Source organism: Lissotriton vulgaris, chromosome 1_1, assembly GCF_964263255.1.
Source record: "Lissotriton vulgaris chromosome 1_1, aLisVul1.2, whole genome shotgun sequence".
Lineage (NCBI taxonomy): Eukaryota > Metazoa > Chordata > Amphibia > Caudata > Salamandridae > Lissotriton > Lissotriton vulgaris.
The window spans coordinates 610,948,935-610,972,703 of NC_141685.1; the positions used below are offsets into that span (position 1 = coordinate 610,948,935).

Genomic DNA, 23,769 nt, shown 5'->3' on the forward strand with positions numbered 1-23,769 from the left:
ATCTTTGGAGCAAACACAATAGAAGTTAACCTGCTGGAAGCACCACAAGCTCCAGACTGAATACAAGCAACCCTGCACAGACACAGGTTTCCTTCCTACATGACGCTATTCCACTGAAGGATCTTGACCCACAGCACATTCCTGAAGTCCTAGCCACAAGTACCCCTTTCCATGGCAGTGAGCTCATCTTGTTAAGAGCTTCTGTTGCACAGAAGTAGCAATTGACTGTTACATTGGTGACCTCTCTTGTTAGAGTGGTGGTTGATTAAGGCAAGTGTTACCATGTTGTTGAATTAACAGAAACCCTTGAAATCGTGTTAGAAACTGGCTGTGTGTTCAAATTAGCTCTACACCCATCATGTACAGCAAGAGTACCTAAAACCACTTCAGAGGCCTGTTCAAAAATAAATGCAGACTTTTAGAAGAGATTTCAATTTGCAGTCAATGAAAATCAGTTGTATGCTGTATTCATAGCTATTATGTAGACAGTCAGCACCCCATCATTCTCTAATCTCCTCTAATTAGGTATTAGAATTTCTATGGTAACCAAAATGATTTTTTTATGTATCATCAAATAATGCTATTCTGTAAACTGCTTAAGTATTTTTAAATCATAATGATCGTCACTTGAATTTTGTACAGTACTGCATCCAGTGGGGAAAGTTACCAGTCGAAAAAGATTATGACAAGAAGGGCATGCATCACCTGATGTTACTTCAATTCAATCACTAGAGACAAATGTTTTTCATGATATTTGGAGCACAAAATGTGTGGGAAAAGGTAAGGCAGGCTGGTTCGCAGGCAGGCGAACATAAGAGCCTAAATGTAAAAGCCTTAAACATGTTTATATTACGAAAACAATAGCAATTATTTCATTTGGGAGGGGAAAAATATAACAAAAGATACTTTGTAGTCAAGTTAAAAATGCGTATTATACAACAAAACCTACATATTAGTACTGGAAAGCATTTGTAAAAGTTCGGCCTTCCATTGTATCTAAACAAGAGTGTGAAGGAAAGAGTGGAGCTTTTGAGTGACTAATAAGAAATGCAAAAGTACCAAGGAGGGCTGTTGCAGAATCCTACATTTGGGTATTTATGATGTCAAAATGCTCATTCACGTATCCAAAATATTACCTCATAGCCTCTGTAATCGACTTCCACGTCATCCCCGTAGACGTTGAGCTCCATGTTCTTGTGGCTGAAGACCGTCGCCGGTTTGGGGTTGCGAGGGTTGCACGCCATGTCGTCAGCTAGCATGAGCACAATGTGACTGCAAGAGAGCCAGCAAGCAACCGACGTTAGTTATACACGTCCAAAGCCTGGAATAGTGTCATTTCAATACACACTGGGATCCGTAAACCTGAACGTCTACCTTTACAGGCACCGCAGCAGCGAGCGGTGCTGAACAACAACCCACTCGCTCGATGGGCTCAGAACAGCACTGTGATACGACCGTTAATTAAAAACGACTCAACTTCATGCACCTGTGGTCAAGTGTTAAACGTCTGAAACAACACATTTACAAGAACAGTCGTTTAAAAATAGCTATCAATGTATTTATATTGAGACTCCTTGGGTAAGGAAAGCAAGCCCAAGGAAAAAGCTGAAAAGTGCAATCTAACTAAAGGGCGGAAAACCTAATTTTTTTTGCTACCTTTTATACCAGTTTATGATGTAAATGTATTTAAATACAATGAAGCTATTTTGTTACGCATGTTTGAACTGCAACTCGGTAATAGTGAATTCAAAATCGATCTCTACATGCTAAACTCCTTTATTCTTTGAGACATTTACAATTGAGTGAGATACACAAGAGTAGACAATTTTGCTTTCACTCAATTTGCCCATATCTCTCTTCAGTCTGACTTTACATAAAGGAAAATTCTCATTTTAAAAAATGCAGCTTCCGCAGAACAGCACGACTCCACTGATCACCTCTGCAGTATTACAGGGGGCCGCAAGAGGTTAAAGGTCACTGCTCGACTGACGCACATACGTCCTCCAGCAGTGGGTGCGATTGAACAAGGGAAAGAAAAACAGACGCGCTCAGTGTTTGATCTGCGTGACAGCAGCAAGTAGAGGTGGGCGACCCAGCAAATTAACAGGGAGAGCCTGTAATGATGTATGTGAGCGTGTTAGTGGTTAAGGGGTGGAGACGTGGGCAGGACAGGAAAGGGAGGTGGCTAGAACGAAAAGGGGCAGAATAGTGTAGGGAGGTGAAGGAACAGTTGTGCAGAATAAAGCACGTTGAACAAGACCAGAGTATGTGTCCTTTTATTGTATAAAGGACTCTACATCTGGCGACTAGGATGGCGAGGTAGCGCATAGCCTGATCCCGCTGCATCCCGACTTCTGAAGACCTGTTCCTGTGACGCCGCGTGTCTGTCTAGTGCGGTAATCTAGGTGCCCACCCCAGCCGAGCTGCTTGTGCTGGGTGACGCGGTCAGTGTCATTTATTGATCCCCGAGCTCACCAATTCGTAAGCTGCAGGGAGTGGTGCCAGCAAGCGCGGATGTGCGCCGGGATCTGGGTGTCCATCCCAGCCACGTGTGCTGCCCAGGAATTAGCTGTTTGCTGCCGGGAGCCCACTCCGGTCTTACCTGCTGCCCAGGAGTGCTGATTGATGCCGGGAGCCCACCCTGGTCTGCTTTATCGCCGCGATCGACTGCCCGGTGAGTGCCTGCCAGTGTATGCAGAGGCGCCAGGGTTGTGAGGAATTGAGCCAGATCTCGCAGGAAGCGAGATTGACGACGGCAGCCATTTTGAGGTCAGGCATCTGCACCTATCCCCTGCCAGGGTTATCCGGCGGCCATTTTGGAGTCAGGCAGCAGTGGTCCCGTCATCAAGCACATGCAAATGCAAGCCTGAAAACTGCATTTTAGTGCCACAAGTCTGCGTTAATACTGTTGCTATACAGCACGGGGGAGGAAAACAGGCATTCCACACGCACATTGTCCCTACAGTGGATATTTTAAGTGAAATATCCCGTGAACCCAGCAAATGCGTGAGAGAGCACGTTTGATACCGTCGCAAGTTACTATCTGAAAGCACAAGTGTGTCAGAAGAAAAAAAAGCTGTCCGCAAGGATGTCAGGATAACCATCACGTCGAGCTCAAGCCTCAGCCGGCGCCAGCCTACCAGGCATGATGGGTGATCCCTTCCTATGCCCACCTGAACTGCTTGCACTTGTGACAAGAGGAGGAATGGGCCTTCGATGGCAGGAGTGGCTTGAGGACTTTGAAGACTTCATGAAAGGGTCTCATGTGACGGAAGAATATCAGAAATTAATCGCATTGCGTAACCTCATAGGAAAAGAGGTTGGTCAACTCATAAAAGAACTTCCCACTGGGGATGCTGTGTCATATGCCAAGGTGCGCGACGCACTAAACAGGAAGTTTCTACACAAAAGTAATGTTGACTACGAAAGGTACACTTTCAACCTAGCCTCGCAAGAGAAGGAAGAACCCATGAGCACATTCATCACACGGCTTCAACGGTTGGCTCGATATTGTGAATTTGACACGTTCTCCACTGAAGATGCTCTTAGATAACGCATCATAGAAGGCTGTCAATCGGAGTCACTAAGAAGGCGACTACTAAAAAACAGCTACACCTTAGATGAAATTGAAGAGATGACTAGGGTTCATGACCAGGCGGAGGAACACGCTAAGAAGATGGAGGCAGGGCGTAACGAGAAGCAAGAACAAGCCTTCCGACTTCAATCTCGCATCACCTGCAGGTCCTCTCATGGTAGACAAAGAACGTCTAGACCTAAAACTCATCATCAATGCAAGGATCGCAGACGTCGCAGCTCAATAAAATGGAGAAGAGGCGGGAACGTCTGCTCAAGTGTTATCGGTGCGGATACGACTTCCCTCACACTGATGCATGCCCAGCCCTTGGACAACAGTGCCGGAAATGCGGGAAGGACAATCATTTTGAAAATGTCTGTGGAGAATATCGGAAAGACAAGCAGAGGGACTATGGTAGGTCATCTCGTCCAGTGACAACGCGCCATCAAGCCAAAGCAGTTCGAGATCACCGAAGATCGTCCACTGGATCCTCACAATCAAGCGGTGTATCACACAAGTCATATTGGTCGAGGAGGTCGCCGTCGCAAGAATCGAGGTCACCATCACCAGCGTCACAGGACAGTGATGAATACATCTGCATGGTGGCGGACCCTGATCAACTCAAGAAATACCCGCGACTCGATATCCGAGTGGGTGATCATGCGGCTAAATTTGTGCTCGACAGTGGCGCATCCTTAAATTATATTCCAATGACGGAATATCGCAGAATGAATCCAACCCCTCCGCTGAGCCCGGCACACGTGAGAGTGTACACATGGATGTCGAGAAAATCACTTCCCTGTCTAGGAAAATTTGCAACCACTCTCACCTACAAGGATCACACCGTGTCCGCTCACATACATGTGATCGAGGGACCAGAAGCAGATTGCCTTCTCAGCGTTCCCACTGCTGAACGACTCAGACTGGTATAGATCCTCCCGTGTAAGTGACGACCCGGACATCATCCACAAGTTTCCCAAATTGTTCACCGGACTTGGAAAAATGGCTCACTGTTAGGTGCGCCTACACATCAATGAACAGGTGACCCTCGTAGCTCAACATCAAAAAAGGGTTCCATTTCATCTCCAAAGGGCCGTTGAAGAGGAATTACAAGAACTACTGCAAGCTGGCATCATCGAACGGACAGATGGACCCACCCCATGGGTTTCTCCAGTGGTGATTGTGCCAAAAAGGGTACCCCGGACAAAGTGCGCCTCTGTGTTGACATAAGGGCACCCAACACCGCCATTGAGCGAGAACGACATCTGGGGCCAAACTTGAGTGACATGATTGCGTCCCTCAACGGAGCTCAAGTATTCTCCAAGTTGGACCTTAACAAAGGATATCATCAACTTGAGCTACATGAGAAATCACGGTACATCACCTCGTTTGCTACTCACCTCGGACTCTTCAGATACAAGCGGCTTAGTTTTGGGGTCTCCTCTGCAGCGGAGATCTTTCAAGACGCCATAAGAAAGACAATTCACCACATTCCAAATGCCCTAAATTACAGTGATGACATCCTGGTTTATGGTGTAACAGTGCAGGAGCATGACACTGCACTAGACAGGGTTTGTCATGCCTTGCTAGACGCTAATATCACTTTAAATAAAGAAAAATGCGAATTTCATAAGTCAACGTTGAAATTCTTTGGACATATATTCTCAGGTGCAGGGATGAAGCCAGACCCTGAAAAGGTCGCAGCTTTGAACGACACCACGAGTCCTCAGGATGCAGGAGATGTTCGATTCTTTCTGGGAATGGCGAGCTACTGTGCTAGGTACATAAAAGACTATGTCACCATTAGCTATCCATTGCGTAAACTCACAAAACAAGGACACCCATTCCAATGGACAACGCAATGTGAGAAAGCATTCCAGGAGATTAAAATGGCAGTTGAATCCGCCAACAACTTGGCATACTTTAATCCTAAAATGAAAACAGAAATCACAGTTGATGCCAGCCCTGTGGGCTTAGGAGCCATATTAGCCCAGTTTGATCATGACACTGACCAACAACACATTGTTGCATACGCCAGCAAGAGTCTTACAGACACAGAAAGGGCCTATTCTCAGCCTGAGAAGGAGAGCCTAGCCGTTGTATGGGCATGCGAACATTTTCACATCTTCGTGTATGGCTAACACTTCACGTTGGTAACAGACCACCAAGCATTGGTCACCATCTTTGGCAATCCACAAGCTAAAATGCCTCCCAGGATAGAACAATGGGGTCTCCGTCTCAAAGAGTATACACAAGCCGCATACACAAGCCGGGAAAGCTGCTAATCCTAATGATTATATGTCAAGGCATCCCCAGGTCACGACCACATCTGTGCCCTCCATAGCTGAAGAGCACATCCATTTTGTGGTTGACCACGCCAGACCATCTGCTGTTCCGCTAGAAGCCATCCGGGATGCCACTAACCAAGACGTCATCTTGCAACAGGTGAAACACCGCCTTCGAACAAACAATTGGCGGCATTCAGACGAGAATGAGCTAAGGGAACCGAGTGAAAGGCAAGAACTGATTGTGTTCAAACATGTGAAAGATGAACTATCTGTAGCTGCGGATGGACTTGTGCTCGGAAACCAAAGGATAGTCATCCCCATACAACTTCGCCAAGGTGTCATCAACCTGGCGCATGTAGGACATCGTGGAGTGGTGGCGACCAAGAGAGCCCTCAGAGAGAGAGTGTAGTTCCCGTTATTAGATCAGATGGTAGAACTGACGCTGAAAGACTGTCCCGAGTGCCAACTGTTGAGCCAGGGAGAGCCCCCCCCGCTCCCCTTCAAATGTCCACATTGCCCAATGGAGTCTGGCAAGACGTTGCCCTGGACTTCTTTGGTCCTCTTCAATCTGGGAAATACATTCTAGTTATTATGAACGAATACTCGAGGTTTCCAATCACCCAGTTTGTCTCATCAACAAAGGCTGCTATCACCATAGCAGTCCTCGATGAAGTGTTCGCTGCATGGGGCATACCGAAAACAATCAAAACGGATAACGGACCGCCATTCAATGGGCAGGAGTTTGGGGAATTTGCCAAACATCTTAATTTCAAACATCGCAAGATTACCCCTCTATGGTCACAGGCCAATGGAATGGTCGAGAGGTTTATGGCCACCCTGAAGAAAACACTCCAACAAGCGGCACTCGAAAAGAGGGATCCACAAGTTGCCTAAATGAGGTTTTACGAGCATATCGAACAACCCCACATGCTACAACTGGCAAGTGCCACGCTACTCTAATGTTGGGGCGATCCATACGGACCAGGATACCAACTCCGGATGATGCCTTACAATCTACAACACACAACCTTGACCATGATGATCTTGCTGCAACTGATCAGAAGAACAAAGAAAAGATTAAATCATATACGGACAATCGGGCGAGAGCCAGAACTCCGTCCATTCAGGAAGGGGACTGGATATTGGTCAAGCAGGAACAACAGAGGAAAATGGACTGTCGTTATCGAGCTGAGCCATTAGTGGTCACTCAGCAAAAAGGAACTATGATCACAGCGGAATCTGAAAACAAGAGGATCACAAGAAACGTATCACACTTTCAGAAATGCCCTTCTGCAGTCAAGGATGTTCTCACCAATTCATCGAAGGTCATGTCTGGTGAGAACGCAGGAGCTGTCAGCGCTACGCCACGGCCCGTGAATCATGTCGAATCTGAGAGTGAGAGCGCAGAAACTCATCTTAGACCGTGACGAACCATCCGAAGACCAGTAAGGTTCATTGAAGAACTGTAAACATGTTCACACTATCATTGAGGTAACAGGTAGTTACCAGTATAAGTAATTATTGCATTTGTTCAAGAAGAGGGGAGATGTAATGATGTATGTGAGCGTGCTAGTAGTTAAGGGGTGGAGATGTGGGCAGGACAGGATAGGGAGGTGGCTAGAATGGAAAGGGGCGGAATAGTGTAGGGATGTGAAGGGAACAGTCGTGCAGAATAAAGACGTTGAACAAGACCAGAGTCCGTGTCTATTTATTGTATAAAATACTCTACAGAGCCGAGTCGAGCCTAGAGTCTGGTCCGGCTCGAAGAGCTCGTGAACTATCAGAGCGCTGCAAATACTTGCCATGTAAATCATACTACAGACATGTAAAAATACGACAAGGTAACTTCAAAATTAAAAAGAGTGTATTTCTTCAACCAGCGGGAGCGCTTTAACTTCGTGCATCAAATTATATCACTGCATTGAAAGGCATTGATTTAAAGTGATAGTTTTTAAACATTCCCAACCCCCTACTCCCTCCCAGAAAACAATGCCGTTGGTGAACTAAGGCGCAAGTCACTTGTCATGTGTACGCTATAATATGAGACCTACATTATTAGATGAAGCAACATTATAATCAGGGTCACTGGAATTACGAGGCAGGGGAGGGTCAAATTATGCAGAAGTGCTAACTAAATTATGTGGTAAGAAAAGGCATATAATGCAGCATAATGCGGCACATTCTAAGATGGCATTATTTCATTGCATTGTCATCTTAACATATGATAACACCGTCTGATTTCAAATCAATGCTTTATTGTTCGATTACAAATCATTACAATGGCAACAGTCATTGCATTGAGTCACACACTCAATAAAAAAAGATATATAACAATAAATAGTTAAAATGAAGACACCCACTAAAATATAATTAGATTTCTAAATCCACACTACTTGTGTTAAGCAGGATTTGCAGGTGTCATGAATTAGTGCAAACCTTAGTCCCTTAGTTCTCAACTGGGGGACAATAGTAAACAGTTGTACTTCAAATTGATTACCGATGATGGAGGACAAAAGACGGTTAACTGAGAATCCCACTAGATGTTCCCTAGGCTTTGCCAACGCTTTTTTATAAATGGAACAAAACCATACAAAAGATAAAATGTGCTGTGGGATCACAGAGAATGCAAACCTCTGGGTGAACAGCTGGAAATGACTGCCAAAAGCTGCTAACTGTGGGGGCAATGGGCTACACCAGTTGTCATCTTATCGAAGGGCTGGTTAGGAAGAGCCCAGAGCAGGATTACAGATGTCGTCAAGTCAGTCCTCCGACTGGCTGAACCTTTTTGCTGCTTTTGTAACAAACTTGGTGAACCGTATATTAAGCACCGTATTGTCCGGGTTCAAGGACGGGATAATGGCCTGTCGACAGAAGCGGACACTGAGTTTGTTCTATTCTCCCCATGAGTGAGCCCAACGTTCTTTGAGCGGGGCTGGCCAAAAGCATACTACATGTTCAAGTGATTCCTTACTGGACCCACAATCCCTACACATTGTATTGTCATTCAGGCAACACCAACTGGGTAGATGGTAAAGAAAAGGCCACTCCCCCAGCCTGAGGGACAGAAATCTTTTGTTCCAGAAGACTGTGTAGGTGCAAGATAGATATGGTGCCATAATACCTGGTTTAAACCCGGTTATAAAAATCGACCAGGTGCTCTGTCAGAATGGAATGACCAGAGACATACTATCATCTTAATGTACCTTTTGAGGACCTGCTGAGGGGGATTAGAATCCCAAAATTATTTCGCTTCTAAAAGCTGCAGGGAGTCTTCTAGATGTAGGCGATATTTTTGCCCCGGTTGACTGGTGGTTATTTCCCGCCACAGCATTGCCTCCAAGCTGCCTGCTCTTGTACATTTGTAGTTTGTTACATAGTTTGAGAAAGGCACCGGCCCCTACAGCCTACTTGTCTAGGAGGCCAAGCTGAAGTCTAATCTAGGCAGGAGATGATGCTTTCGGTAAACTCAGTGCTTGCTTATAAATATTTACTGTTAATTTGTTCAACAAACTGCAGTCTATTCCCAGCATAATCTCCTGTCCATAAGATAAAAAGGTAGACATTTTTGCATTCATAACTATTATTAGTGGAGACAAGCTTGGGCCGGATAGCCGCTTTGCTAGCTTTGTAAATGCTACCTGCAGCATCAATGCTTTAGCTCCAACATCTTGCCGTTGTTTTAAAAATGCACACCTCGTATCTATGTGGACCCATAGGTATTTATAGGAGGATCCTCGTTCAATGCTTTTACCATTGCAGAGCCATCCTCCTCCTTGATATTTTTTTTTCCCATAGGTTACTACCCTTGTTTTCAACAGGTTTAACTGCAATTTGTTTGTGAATGTGTAGATGTAAAGCTGGTAAAGAAGCCGCCATAAGCCTACCCTGGTATAGCTAAATAATACTAGGTCATCTGCATACAGCAGGTTTCTGACCCGAATGGCACCAATTCTTTTTTTGAGGGGGGAAGGTGGTAGTGAATGTCAAAGGATTGTGATAAATACGAGATGTCGATGTCAAAAAATAAGGGGGCAGCACACACCCTTGTTTTACTCCACGCAAGGTTTGTATTTTACTTGAGATTTGAGCTCCCTGTCCCAGTTTTATAGGGATCCATGTGCTTGTATGGAGCTGAATGATGGCCTCCAGTACGGGACAGGGAATCCCTCATTTCTATAGCTTGAACCACAATAATCTCCTCTTGGCACATGATCAAACGCTGCCTTAAAATCAACAAAGTAGCAGTTAATTGAAGATCTTGAAGCGGCTAGTTAGTCCGTCAAAACTGATATTGCAAGTAGGTTGGTTAAAGTTCCTGATTTTGCCACAAATCCTGTTTGATTGAAGGAGAGTAGATGTTTTTGTGTGACCCACAGTGACAGATCTTCCAACAGCAGACTGGTGTAGTACTTGGCTTCAACGTCCAGGAGGGCTATCAACCTATATTTGTTTGGGTCAGATCTTGTACCACCTTTATATTTATTTTATTTATTTATTTTAACGATTTGTAAAGCGCCTGGTGACCCGAGGGCATCCCCGCGCTATAATAATTATGAAGATCTGAGGACAGAAAAGGAGGGACTCTATTTAGGGAACAACAGCGTTTTCAGTTTTTTCCTAAAAATCAGATGATTAGGTTCAAGCCGGAGGGAGCGGGGAAGTGCGTTCCATCTGGTGGATGCTTTAACCGAGAAGCGACGGCCGCCAGTACGTGTCTTCCGGTGTCTGGGGATATTGGCCAGGTTCTCATTCTCCGAGCGAAGGGACCTGGGCGCTTTGTAGGGAGTGACCAGGTCTCTAAGAATGGCAGGGCCAGACCCATTGAGCAGTTTATGTGCAGTGCACAGGGCCTTAAATTCGACCCTTTGGCGTATTGGAAGCCAGTGGAGAGCTTGGATTGCTGGTTTGGCTGATACTCTGGAAGGGAGATTCCAGAGTAACCGGGCGGCTGCGTTCTGCGTACGCTGGAGTTTAGCCATGGTAGCTTCTGGGGCTCCAAGGTATACATGTTGCTGTAGTCCAGCCGCGCAAGCACTAGTCCCTGGACCAGGAGTTTCCTGGATGGGGAGGAAGTAATGGAAGGATTTTCCGAATGGAGCGCATTAGGCCAAAGCAGGTCCCTGCTGTCTTGGTAGCTTGAGTTTTCATCGACAGCTCGGGTTCTAGCCATACTCCTAAAGTTTTAATTTCAGGTTTCGGGGCGGGGATTTCCCCGAATTCATCTGGCCAGACGGAAGGAGGGATGGTGGTCCATTGCTTACCCAGAAGCATAACTTCAGTCTTTGAGCCATTTAATTTGAGCGATGACTCACACTTCCAGTTGTGGATATTTTTAAGGCAGTTTTGCAGATTGTCTGGGTATTTGTCCAGTTGGGAAAGTGAGACGACTAATTGGGTGTCGTCTGCATAGCTTATTATTTTAATCCCGAAGGGGGTAACCACATCTTCGAGAGGGGCCATGTAAACATTAAATAGGGTTGGGCTTAATGATGACCCCTGAGGGACCCCACTCATGAGGGGGAGGGTGGCAGAATGAAAATTGCCATCCCACACCTGGAACGAGCGCCCTGAGAGGAAAGATTCTATCCATCTGAGCGCTGAACCTGCAATCCCTGCCGCAGCCAGCCGATGAAGTAGGACACGATGGTTAACTGTGTCAAAGGCTGCGCTTAAATCCAGGAGGATCACTGCCACTGATCCTCCTGAATCCAGGATGCACCTCGCCTCCTCGATAACAGCGAGAAGGGCAGAGTCCGTGCCATGGCCCGGGCGAAACCCAGTCTGGGACTGTCGTAAGATATTGTTGGCTTCTAGGTATTGTGACAGTTGGCCATTGACCAATTTCTCGGCCATTTTACTGATACAGGGGAGGAGTGAAATTGGCCGGTAGTTCGCCATGTCGGCTGGATCCAGCTGGGGTTTCTTTAGGAGTGCTTTAACGACTGCACTTTTCCAGCTGGGGGGGACCGAGCCTTGAGAGAGCGAAATGTTTATGAGCTCCGTGATTGTGGGCACGATGACCGGGGCTACAGTTTTAAGGAATCTGATAGGGGCGGGATCTAAAGGGGAGCCGCTTTTCATTTTGGCCATAGTGGTGTCTACCTCGTTCCTTGTTACTGCCCTAAAAGAAGTGAGCTGAGGAAGAAAACTGCTTATTGTTTGATTAGTGGATGCCTCATTGTCCATATGATTCGATAGGCCGAGAGGGGGCAGAGAAGTTAAGATGCGGTCGATTTTAGCGTTAAAATAGTTGGCCAACTCATCACTTCTATCTGCCGTGGGTGTGTTGGATAAGGGTGGAGCAGGTGTTTTCAATAACTCTTTTAAAATGAGATAAGATTCCCTTGCCGAGTTATTGGAGTTTTGAATTCTTATATCATAATGAGAGGCTTTCGCCAGCTTCAGGGTAGATTTGTATATTCTCACCGACCGCTGATATGCATCCTTGCTGGCGTGCTGCCAGTCTTTTCTCCATAGCCGTTCTGCTTTCTTGCAGTGTTTACGTAGAGACCGGAGTTCCGGAGTGTACCATGGGGCAGATCCTAGTTTCCCATTCTTATTCTCGCGAGTTTTTATTGGAAGGATGGAGTCCAGAGACGTGGTAATCCACTCCCTGAATTTACTATCTTCCGAGGGGGTCGGGGTAGTCGAGTTCAGGGTTCTGGCCCAATCTTCTGTGGCTATTCTGGCCCATGCTCTGTCCCTAATGTAGGTGGTGGGTTTATGGGGTTTCTTGAGGGCTCCTGGAAGGCAGAAAGGGACCATGAAGTGGTCAGTCCATGGGAGGGGAAGGGACTCTGTGATTTGAAGAGTGAGGATATTCGTGAACACCGGGTCAAGCAGATGACCTTTAGTGTGCGTGGCTCCGGAGTTTGAAAGGTGGAGGCCATATGCCGCTAGTTCTCCAATCAGGTCGGCCGCCCCTGTATCTAGGGGATCATCGAAATGAATGTTAAGGTCCCCTAGTACCGAGAAGTTGGAAGTGGAGTGGGCTTGAGATGCAATAATATCCAGGAGTGCTCTGGAGAAAGTACCCGGGTGCCCCGGGGGCCGATAGATTAGGAGTCCTGAAAGTGAAGAGGTCGGTCCTACATGGATGGTGAATTGAAGGCTTTCAGAATCAATGATATGAGCATCGTTGATTCTGCAGGTGAGATTGTCTCGATGAATGATCGCCAAGCCTCCTCCTCTACCCGAAGGACGGGGCTGGGACTGAACGAGGAAGCCTGGGGGAGTAGCTAGGACAATGTCTGAATCCGAGTGGTCCGTAAGCCATGTTTCCGAGAGGAACAGGACGTCAAGCTCATGATCTTCTATTAGATGATTAATTAGCAATGCGTGTCTAGGGAGTGAGCGACAGTTCAGGGTGGCTAGTTTAAGAACTGTGGGCAAAGCAGGTCGGTTGGGGAGTTTGAGCTGGGCTGGGCGGCATCGAGTGCAACCAGTATATGGTCCTTCAGGATCATGCACATAGTTGCATGCCGTGTCAATAGTAGGTCTGAGACTGAGGAGGTCCCGGCGTGAGTAGCTTACCATGGGGGCAGCCTTGTCCGGCAGGGGTTCTGGCCCTGGGCCCGCCCGGGTGCGGACGGGCGCAGACGGGCTTGCCTTAGGCGCGCCTTCGGCGCGCAAACGGCGCTCCCGCTGCGCTCGCGTATGAAGCACATTTGAGGAGAGGCAGAGTGGGCGTGGCCTAACGGGTGGGCGTGGCCTCGCGCTCGCGATGGCGGCCGTGGAGTCTGGTGCAAAGGAACAGCGCTAGATCCGCTGTAAGTGTTTCCAGAATTCTCTGAATGTCCACAAAGTTTTAACAAATGCTAAATAAACACAAAACAGTTTTAAAAGTACGAGTCACATCACCTCCGGCTTCCGCCTCAGAGGTCTTCAATATTTGTGGGCGCGCTTGTAATCGGCGCTTTTAACAAGCTGAGCGGGTGGGCGTGGCCTAACGGGTGGGCGTGGCCTAACGGGTGGGCGTGGCCTCGCGCTCGTGATGGCGGCCGTGGAGTCTGGTGAAAAGGAACAGCGCTAGATCCGCTGTAAGTGTTTCCAGAATTTTTTTAAAAGCAGAGAGAGTCTCTGAATGTCCACACAGTTTTAACAAATGCTAAATAAACACAAAACAGTTTTAAAAGTACGAGTCACATCACCTCCGGCTTCCGCCTCAGAGGTCTTCAATATTTGTGGGCGCGCTTGTAATCGGCGCTTTTAACAGGCTGAGCGGGTGGGCGTGGCCTAACGGGTGGGCGTGGCCTCGCGCTCGTGATGGCGGCCGTGGAGTCTGGTGAAAAGGAACAGCGCTAGATCCGCTGTAAGTGTTTCCAGAATTTTTTTAAAAGCAGAGAGAGTCTCTGAATGTCCACACAGTTTTAACAAATGCTAAATAAACACAAAACAGTTTTAAAAGTACGAGTCACATCACCTCCGGCTTCCGCCTCAGAGGTCTTCAATATTTGTGGGCGCGCTTGTAATCGGCGCTTTTAACAGGCTGAGCGGGTGGGCGTGGCCTAACGGGTGGGCGTGGCCTCGCGCTCGCGATGGCGGCCGTGGAGTCTGGTGCAAAGGAACAGCGCTAGTTTTAACAAATGCTAAATAAACACAAAACAGTTTTAAAAGTACGAGTCACATCACCTCCGGCTTCCGCCTCAGAGGTCTTCAATATTTATGGATTTATTAGATTTATGAAAGCTCCGCACCAGGACTGTGGTTTCAATGAAGTGGTCAGCAATAATCGAATAAGGATGCTAAGTGTTCGGACCAGAACCCTGCATCCTGCTTGTACAGGGCCTGGGGTAGTCAATTTGGCCCAGGTGCCCCGTCAGAGAGGCCTTTTATTATAATGTGTGTTGTTCGAATTATCGGTGCTTCTGGAGCGTAGGGGCCTGTTGATCTGACTTTCATTGCTTTGTTGTTGATAATGTCCAATTGGTCCTGTCTGGGGATTGCCCAGTTACCACGGCGGAGGTTGTACCCAAGAGGGACTGCAATTGGCTTGTAATAATCGAGGGGGGCATTTTTATTAAGTCAAATGGTGATAGTCTTTATTATCAATAGGTTCAAAGATGCCCACTCTTCTTACGGGATGTTTGCACTGCTTTATCCGCTCTGACCATGCAATCTCCCATTCATGAGGGACCAGACAGCCTTTGTATTTGAGTTTTTCCTTGCATGAACTAATTTTATTCAGAACTGATCAGAACGTTTTTGATTCTCGAAGGACACTGCTTGCCTGAATGTTTTTTGTGCTTGCTTATAGTTGTTAAATGGCAATTCAGCCCCCGGGAACCTCCAAACTCGTCATAATGTGGAGTTGCGTATGTTTTTCAATTTCTTAATCTCAGCTGTTGTGAGGGTATGATTTCCTCTATTAAACTGTTGAGTAGTGTAGACAAAGTTTTGAAGCAGTTGGCCTGTGAAAGTCACACAAAGTCGGTGAGAATGTATCAATGCTCCTAACGCCTAGAAGGGCTCTAAATACTATCAAAATATTTGGTATGGAGAAATGTGACCATTTTAGCCTTTTTAGGTTCTAGTTGTAGATTCCACTGGCTGTCAAGCTCATCATGGCACATTGTGCTATGCAGAAAGACACAGTGATTACTTGTGGGAAATGGTTGCTAGCCCCACATGCAACAATGTTATAATTCAAAGGAAGCATTTCCCTGTTACAGTTCAGTCATGACATCCTCCAGATAGGGCTACTGGTAGCCAAGCCCACTCATCTTTCAGATGATTTGGCACCTCTATCATTTGGACTTTGCTTCCTGCTACGGCTTGGCCTAGCGTGTTTTTTTAATATTGAAAATGGAGGATTACTTATGGTATTAGAGGTAATCAAAGCCTTTGCTAATATCGTCGAATAACCTCGTTCTTTCTGGGCAATTATTTTGGTACATCACCTATTAAATTGCTCGGATCTTGATAAAACCAGCTCTTTGATTGCTACTGATGCGAATGTGATTAGTGTGGGTTCAGTGATTTTTTGGCCTTTAGGGTGTAAAAATTCTATTACTGCGATATCGCTGGATTCCAGTTTACACAATTCGGGAATAAATTTAAACAACAACAACTTAAGGATGTTCCCTCCATTTAAGATGTCATGCGGGCCTTGAGAGGGATACTCTGGAATGAACAGCAATTTGGATGTTTGATTTGTAGTAATTATATCCTGTCCTAGGTCCATGTTGTTGCTCTTGTCCCCTTTGTGGACTGGTTCTTTCCTGCATAGGACTGCTACCTTGCTTGTGCTCGTCAAGATGACCGTAATGCTGTTTAGTCACCTTATTGGGGACTTTTTTTTATTTACTTACGCATTACCCAGGTCTTTTGCAATTGTTATCCAAATGCTATCCTTTCCTCCTGACCTTGGGTTTTTGCTGTGCTGCTCTGTAGCCACTTTTCTTTGCTTCACTGTGGTCGCATTTACTTTGTCTATGCTGGATGTTGAAACTCCTGATCAGCTAGTGGAGGGAATCGGGGTTAATGTTGACACAGGTTACTTAGTTGGCTCTGCTGGGGTCGGGGTTTGTTATTCCTTCAGTGGGCCTTCCCCCATGTGCACAGTGGTTTGCTTAGGTTTGCTGCAGTAGCCTAATGTCTGTGACATTTTCCCTGTATGTCCAACTGCTGCCTTTGGAGGGGACATTATAGTTGGTTGCAGTAAAGAAGAAGTGCTTTCCCTACCTGTCGAGCCAGTTCATATTTTGCTTTTATGGCTTAAAAGGAGCCGCGTTTATTTTTAGGGTCACGTGGCTGGCCTTATGGCACTGTTTTCGAAGTGTTTTTTTCCCTTTTACTCAGGTGTCACTTTTGCAATGATTGTTTCATAGTTCCGTTGCCTGGTCTGACGTCCCCATTGCCCAGTGATGTCATTGTCTTTGACAAAGTCGATGGTTCAACCCTCAACTCTGTTTGATCTGGGATATTTAACTTGGGTTGTGGGAAATTTCTGCACTTAGGAATTACTGATTGATGATGAGGCGACCGGACAACCACTTTGACTTCTTTAGGGGGTATGTTAGCCCTCAAAACGGGAACTTTACTTTCTGTACTAGTTTCTTGCTTTATGTTATGTCCTTTTAAGAATTTCTGGGCAATTGGTCAGTTTGATGTAAATGATGTGTCAGTCTCTGTGATCCTACGGGTAATTTCTTGATTTCTGTCAGGACCATGGTGAGGAACAAGAGAAGGGTAAATAAACAGTTGATTACTGGGGAACAGCAGCATACTGATTGTGCCAAATTGACTTACATTGCACTATTATCAATTTGTTAAGGCTTTCCAGTTTGTGGTCTATCCCTACCGTGTGCACTGCAAGTACGTTTAAAAGATAGACCTGAAGATCTAGTTTGTTTGAGTGATGGTTTAATGCAGTAACTGTGGATTGTAGAGTTTGGAGGAGTTGGGGCCATATTGAATTTGGCTCATCCACCACCGTTTCGGGGGCTTCATGTGTACTTCTGATCCTGTTCAAATCTGCTCGATCCAGTTGAGAGCGGTTGTTTGGCTCTTCTAGCATCCTACTGGGATAGTCGTGTTTGTCCGAATCTGGCAGAGTCTTTGGTGTAAGAAGCTTTATATTTCCAGGCGAGATCCTGGTCCATTGTGCTGCTGGTGAAGTGGGGATATTATTGTTACTGTGAGATTGGGTATTGTTAATGTAAGAATGATTGGTTTCCTGGAGCGGGGAAAGCCTCAGATTAATGGGAGAGCCGTCACTTGAGCTGGTGATTAGAGAGGAGTTTTGTACATTAAGACTGGTTCGGAATGTTAACTGATAGTTAATTTCATTGTCTGTCTGAATGACTGACCTCGATTTAAGATTTGCAGGAGCAGTAGGCTTGTCCATGTTAGGTGGACCACCTGAGTGAGCGCAAACACCCTGCATGTGCGGGTGGGCATAAATCATGGTTTGAACAGTTATTTGCACAATTTCACCTGCCTGCGAACCTTTGCATGGTTGTATGGATAACACTGTCTTTTTGATGGAGCAGTTTGTTGCTGTGGATTTTCTGCAACAGTTCTTGAAGTAGTCTCCAAGTGTCATCTTATGAGCTCCCGCTGCAGTATCTACTAGCGAGTTATCCGATTCAGGTAGACTGGCATGTGATATCGGGGTTTCTTCCACGGTTATGTAACTGGAGGGGTGTACATCCTGTTTTGAGGGCAAGTGTGAGGTAGCTGGAGCACCAGGTGGGGAATTCTGTTGCCAGAGTGTTGTGGTTATTCGTACCATTTCCATGGGCTCTTAGTTGTTTTCCTTATTATGCTTCCTGTGTTTTTTTCGCTATTTCTTTCCTTAATCTTCCTGACCTCGTCATACTGTGGTTATGGGTTGCTGTAGCTACACCGCCTCTTCTTCCTCTTATCAATACTCTCTGCAGTGTGTGAGTGGGGGGTGCACTGAGCGTGCAATCCAGTTTCTTAGCTGTTTTACAACTCTTTACCACCCATGGGCAGGAGTTCATCCGCCTTCCCACCTGTTTGATGGCTTTTCCTTCGCGTCATGATATGTATTAATGTATGGGGGCGTAGTCTATCTTGGTTATAGTCCTACAATGTCCGGTGTGCGTTGAGTGGTGAGAGGCAGTGGGGGGTAAAGGTAGGTGGGAAACCCGGGACACAAACATCAACCAAGCTGTCTTCTTGTTTCCCACTAATCTACACCCCTGCTTTTCTGGGGACCACACAGTGTTGGGCACTCAGTCCGCTATACTTGGCCTCCGAGTGCCTGTGCCCTTCTCAACCACCTTGCAGCCAGTGCTCTTGGGTATCACCTCAATTGCCTTTGACCAGTGCCCGTTAAGTGCTGCCTCACCTCTTAATTCCACGTGGATCCTTCTGGGATCGATCACAGGCTGCGCAAGGGTCGAAGGCAGCCTGCCTGGGAGCCCAGGCTGATGCAGGAGAGAAGGGGTTGGGGCAAGGCAGTGGACACAAACTGCACCAGACAAAATTTGGCCATCTCCGTGAATCACTGGACCCGCCTGCTGCTTCCTGGGGCTCTTCCTGCCTTGACCAGTGTGTAAACTGAGGGGCTGGGTGGCTGAGGTCTGGTGCTGCAACAAGCGTGGGCACTCAGCTGACCTCTCCTGGGTGCCGGCATGCCCCATTTAATGGGAAAACATTGTGGCGCAGGGGTAGGGACACAGGCACGGCTCTGGGGCTCCAATGGTGCGCTAACTGCCTCTGCAGTGACCAACCACCAGCTGATATACCCCCCCCCCCCCCCCTCCCGCTGCAACGTAACAATTCTTTGTTAGTCAGGTCAGGCGGGCGGAGCGGTTCCTTGATTCCTTCGGTTCCGTGTGTGGCTCCATACAGGTCTGCTCTCCTCTCCTTCAGGGTTACGGGTAACAACTCAGGAATACACAACCGGTCTGCACTAAACTCCTTGCATCCGGAAAAGGTCTGATTTCACCTTCTTACCAGCAATTTAACACCAAATACGGCAATTAGCAGTTAAAAGATGACCAGTCAACTTTTTTTAAGGGCCCTGGCACACGTGTCACTATGCTGTTAGTAACATTTGTGTTATGTGGCAAACACAGCAAATCCAGAATTTTGCAAAAAAAATGTTGCGCCCGCCGATTTACATAATTCCACTGGCTCTGATTATATCTATCAGATCAAACACAAGTTTTCATGTAACACACATCCTAAATTTGCATATTTGAAGGTGTTCTCATGTGTGATCATTTAAAAAATATATATATTTCCCAAGGATAAAACAACTTTATTAAGCAGGGCAGCTGGGATCAATACCAGGTTTTCTAGCTCCACTTTGAATAGTTCACCCACTAAGAGAGTATCTCTTTCTCTTACACATTTTATATCAAAGATACTACTTTGCCTAGAATTATTGGCACATGATGGTAGAGCATAGATGGCAGGCAGAATCCACACGAAAGCTCAGATCTCTGCCACCGTATTGTCAATAGCGAGGGTCCGTCATACCTAAGAGACCTAGTTACTAAGTATGTTCCCAGTAGATCTCTTAGATCCTGCGGGAGGGGACAGCTGGTAATACCCAAGATAAAGAAGGCCAGAAAGGGTGGTTGTTCCTTCCGGTTTCTAGCTCCTCAGAATTGGAATAGACTGCCACTCCAGCTGAGGCTAGAATGTTCGGAAACCAAGTTTAGAAAGCTGCTAAAAACCCACCTGGTCGCTGCTTAGCGTGAGGCACTTCTGCGGTCGTTTCGGTCTTCTCCCTCTCACATAGTGCGGGGACACACCGAGATGGCGTAACCAAGCGCTTTAGAAATTGTACTATTATTATTATTATTAGGGCTCAAGGGTCCAAGAGGACCTTGAGCTGAGCCAGAACCTGGCATCAGGTTCGAGCCTGGCCCAAGCTTTTAGTGGTTTGTCCACCTCAAGCAGCAAGACTATCCACTCATGGCTGTGCAGTGGGCCGAGAACTCTGAGAGAACACCAAGCTTACAGAAGAACTTAAGCACACAACGTCTGTTTGGGATGTTAAGTCTGCTGAATGACAGGCACTTCGATTTGTTTGCTTTCCTACAGAGGCGACATCAACTCACACCTAATTCCTCACATATTCCCACACAATTACAAACAGAAAAACCCGTCACCACACAACTGTCTATGTAAAGCAAGACAATATGCCCAAGACACCCATAGAACAGGAGGAGTTGAGCCAGAGCTGAAATGCAATCAGTCAACTGGCCCCAAAGGCAGGCATCGTAGAGAACCCGGGAGCCCCGATTAAACTGGTCAGAGCAGCTGCAAATCCACTGCACCCATGTAGTAAAGTAAAGTAAAAGTATATTGCTACTTGTATATGGCACTACTCACCCGCAAGGGTCTCAAGGCGCTTGTACGAATACCGCTGTGGAACCCGTCCTGGCTTTTCCTGTGAGGCGTCCACTCCTGGGCACCCCCAGGGTGAAGGCCAGGCATCCTTAGCGTTGTGGGGGCCGTTGTGGAGATTAAGCAAGCTATTGCCCAGAGTTGCAGAGTGGGACTCCATGATTAGAATAGGCACCGAGGCGAGAATTATCAGGTCCGTGGAATTTTGAGCCCAAGACCCGCCGAGGCGAGGAATTGAACCCTGGTCCCGGGCTAGACCTCTGCATCAGGGTCTGCCGCTCTAACCATTGAACAAGTGAGTTAGCAGCGCCCAGCACTGCCAGCCCCAAGATCACATATGTGAACAGGCAGGTTCAACAGATATTTCAGAACAAAAATAGAGAGAAAATACCATTAAACTTACATACTTCTACATTATGCAGGTGACAAAATCTTCAAACTGTTTCAAATTCTCTCCATTATGGAAGATGGGAATGACTATTATGGCACCAGAGCCGTATTGGAAGCTCATTTTAACCCCTTGGGTCAACCCAGATTACGAACGTTTTCAACCGAGACACACCTAACAAAGGGAGGGAGAGTCATTAAGAATGTTCCACAATGAAAGTCCACAAGCATCTGCAGGTATGATCACAGATTATGGAAAGTCAGCTCTTCTTTGTAATCTGATTCGGTGCACAACCCGAGATGACCCTTGATTTGATATTAATAATTGGGAGATCACCCAAACAATCAAATGTTTAAGCAGAGAAAATAAACCAGAGATAATGGGTAAGACAGAGCTAAACATGGCACATTAAATCAGAATGTATCAACTTCATCAGATGCAGACAGCCATTTAATATTTGCAGCCAGACGTAAGAGTGGAAGTACACAAAATCGAATGAATTGTGAATACTGAGGTGCTGAATCTTACCCTGGCACCACTTACCCGACTCAGGTTAAAATGTATGCAAACTGCAGCAAGCTGAATCTCTTCACATGCTTATGGGTGGATGATGAAGAAGATACCTACCGAGGAAGGTGGCTCCAAGCAGTAACTGAAAACTGAAGAATCGGCAAAACACACTCTGAGACCTCCCACAGACAGTGACCCATAGGAAGAAGACACTCCCCAATGAGCAAAGTCCAGATTCAAAGACTGACAACTAGAGTGCTAATTGACTGAGGAGCATCAGTGAACATGATGGAAAAAGACAAACACTTTAAAGAGATAAACATATGCCACAGCAAATGCCAAGACCACTGTGTGCACTGTGCAGGGCTGACACCGCTTTTACTTGCAGATTTATTTAGAACTATGGAGATGTCACCATCTGAACCAGAATATCCGAGACTGAGAAAGGAAACGGCATGCTGTTCACCCGTGCTACAGCTGAAGAAATTAGACTAATATTCTTAGCAAACAATGTTAATGGTTCTAGCAATAAGATGCACTTCAAGAGTTTGGTCACCTACGCAACAGGTTGGGTTGCTTCAATGAAAAAACCATTACATTAAACACTGAAAATTATCATTAACTCAATCACAGTGAGGAACTGAAGGATAGCAGCACTCATTGTGAGACTTCTGTTGGAAGCAGCACTCCGGAATCTGGAAAGTCTCAATATCATCAAGAAAGTTTCTAGACCAACGATGTCCGTGTTGCCCATGGTGCTAACATTCAAACCCAAACAATCAGGGGCAGTACGAATATTTATGGACATGAGGCCACCAACCAAGCAATTTAAAGACAAAACTGTGAACTAATGTTATGCCTGCTTAAAGTACTATCACAGTCCTTAATTAACATGCATTTGAAATGTACTGAAATCTAGCATTCAGATGTTGTACACTGCATGTTTACAGTGTATGTTTAGCCTTACTGCTCACGTAACTGTGGCCTTGAATTGAGGTTAGGCATATACAAGCGAGAACTTCATATTTAGCGAAGTCAGCTTTTCTACCAAACCCCACTGTATCAGAACGTCAAGGTCTTCTCACATTCTTCCTACAAGAAGAGCTAGACATTTGCTCATTAGCAGCTATCTGAAGTTTTGTTTAGTACCATGTGTTCTTTCCTCCACTTGCTGCATTATAGAAAATGTATAATAGAAGGTCAAAATCGAAGTAAATTTGGCATTGTATGCCACAATGGTGAAGCACTGGTCTGTTGAAACTGCAAATTCGCACTTAGAATATTTTTGCTGCTTGCTTGATTTTGTGATCAAACATGAATTAGATTTCGTGAATTAGATTTAGAGTATTGTTTTTCTGAAATACATTTAAGACCAACAAATTACTACATCCTCGCAGACCTCAACAGTATTAGGTGGTTCTGGTTACAACCATCTGTTCCTTTACAAAATCAAGCCATTACATTGCTGAGCTTTGTGGACTTGACTAGATCTCCTATGAGGTAACGCTCTACCACAATGCCACCGTGGAAGCCTATGACTAAGTAATGAATATCTACAATCATATTTTTTATGTATCACCATCAACTAAGCACCATGATTCAAGCTCACGGAGTGCAGATTCACTATAAACCAAGACAAGAACAAGTGTGTGAAAGTTAGAATTCATTTCAGTTCTTCAGTTAGGTCTTCTCAAATCAAGGAGTGGGCACTGGCACTGGAAATGTGTTGAAAATCTGTAGCTTCCTAGGCATGAACAGCTACTGCAGAAGGCTCATCCCAAACTTAGCAACAATGAACCGAACCCCTTTGCCACTTGACGAAAGCTCTGTCTTGTGGAACTTAGTTTGACACACATCAATCATTGTGACAAAAGATAAAAGAAACTATGGTTCATCATTCCACAATTAAGTATTTATAACTTAATCAGTTGTTCCAGGTTGCCTACGAGTAGTACTCACACAGGAAAAACATTGAGACAGCTGGGCCCAAATCACCTTTGCAAGCAGGACGTCGACTGACACCGAACCAAGATATTCTCTAACTGAAAGGAAGGCTCTCACCATAAAACGGGTTTGTGTTCACTTTCCACTTGTATCTATTTGGACACAATTTTCAACAAATAACAGACCATAAAATCCAAAACCTTTGTTTCTAGGCACCTCACCATGCCCTCCAT

The 23,769-nt window shown here is 45.9% G+C and overlaps 1 protein-coding gene across 1 annotated transcript in view; it reads right to left on the reverse strand.

Annotated features, from left to right (window-relative positions):
* Positions 1-23,769, reverse strand: part of PIGK (phosphatidylinositol glycan anchor biosynthesis class K) — a 477,281-nt gene that overhangs the window by 331,182 nt on the left and 122,330 nt on the right. The window contains exon 4 of the mRNA XM_086954133.1: positions 1,137-1,272. Within this exon, the coding sequence (XP_086810259.1) occupies positions 1,137-1,272 (136 nt within the window). The remainder of the gene's footprint in view (positions 1-1,136; positions 1,273-23,769) is intronic.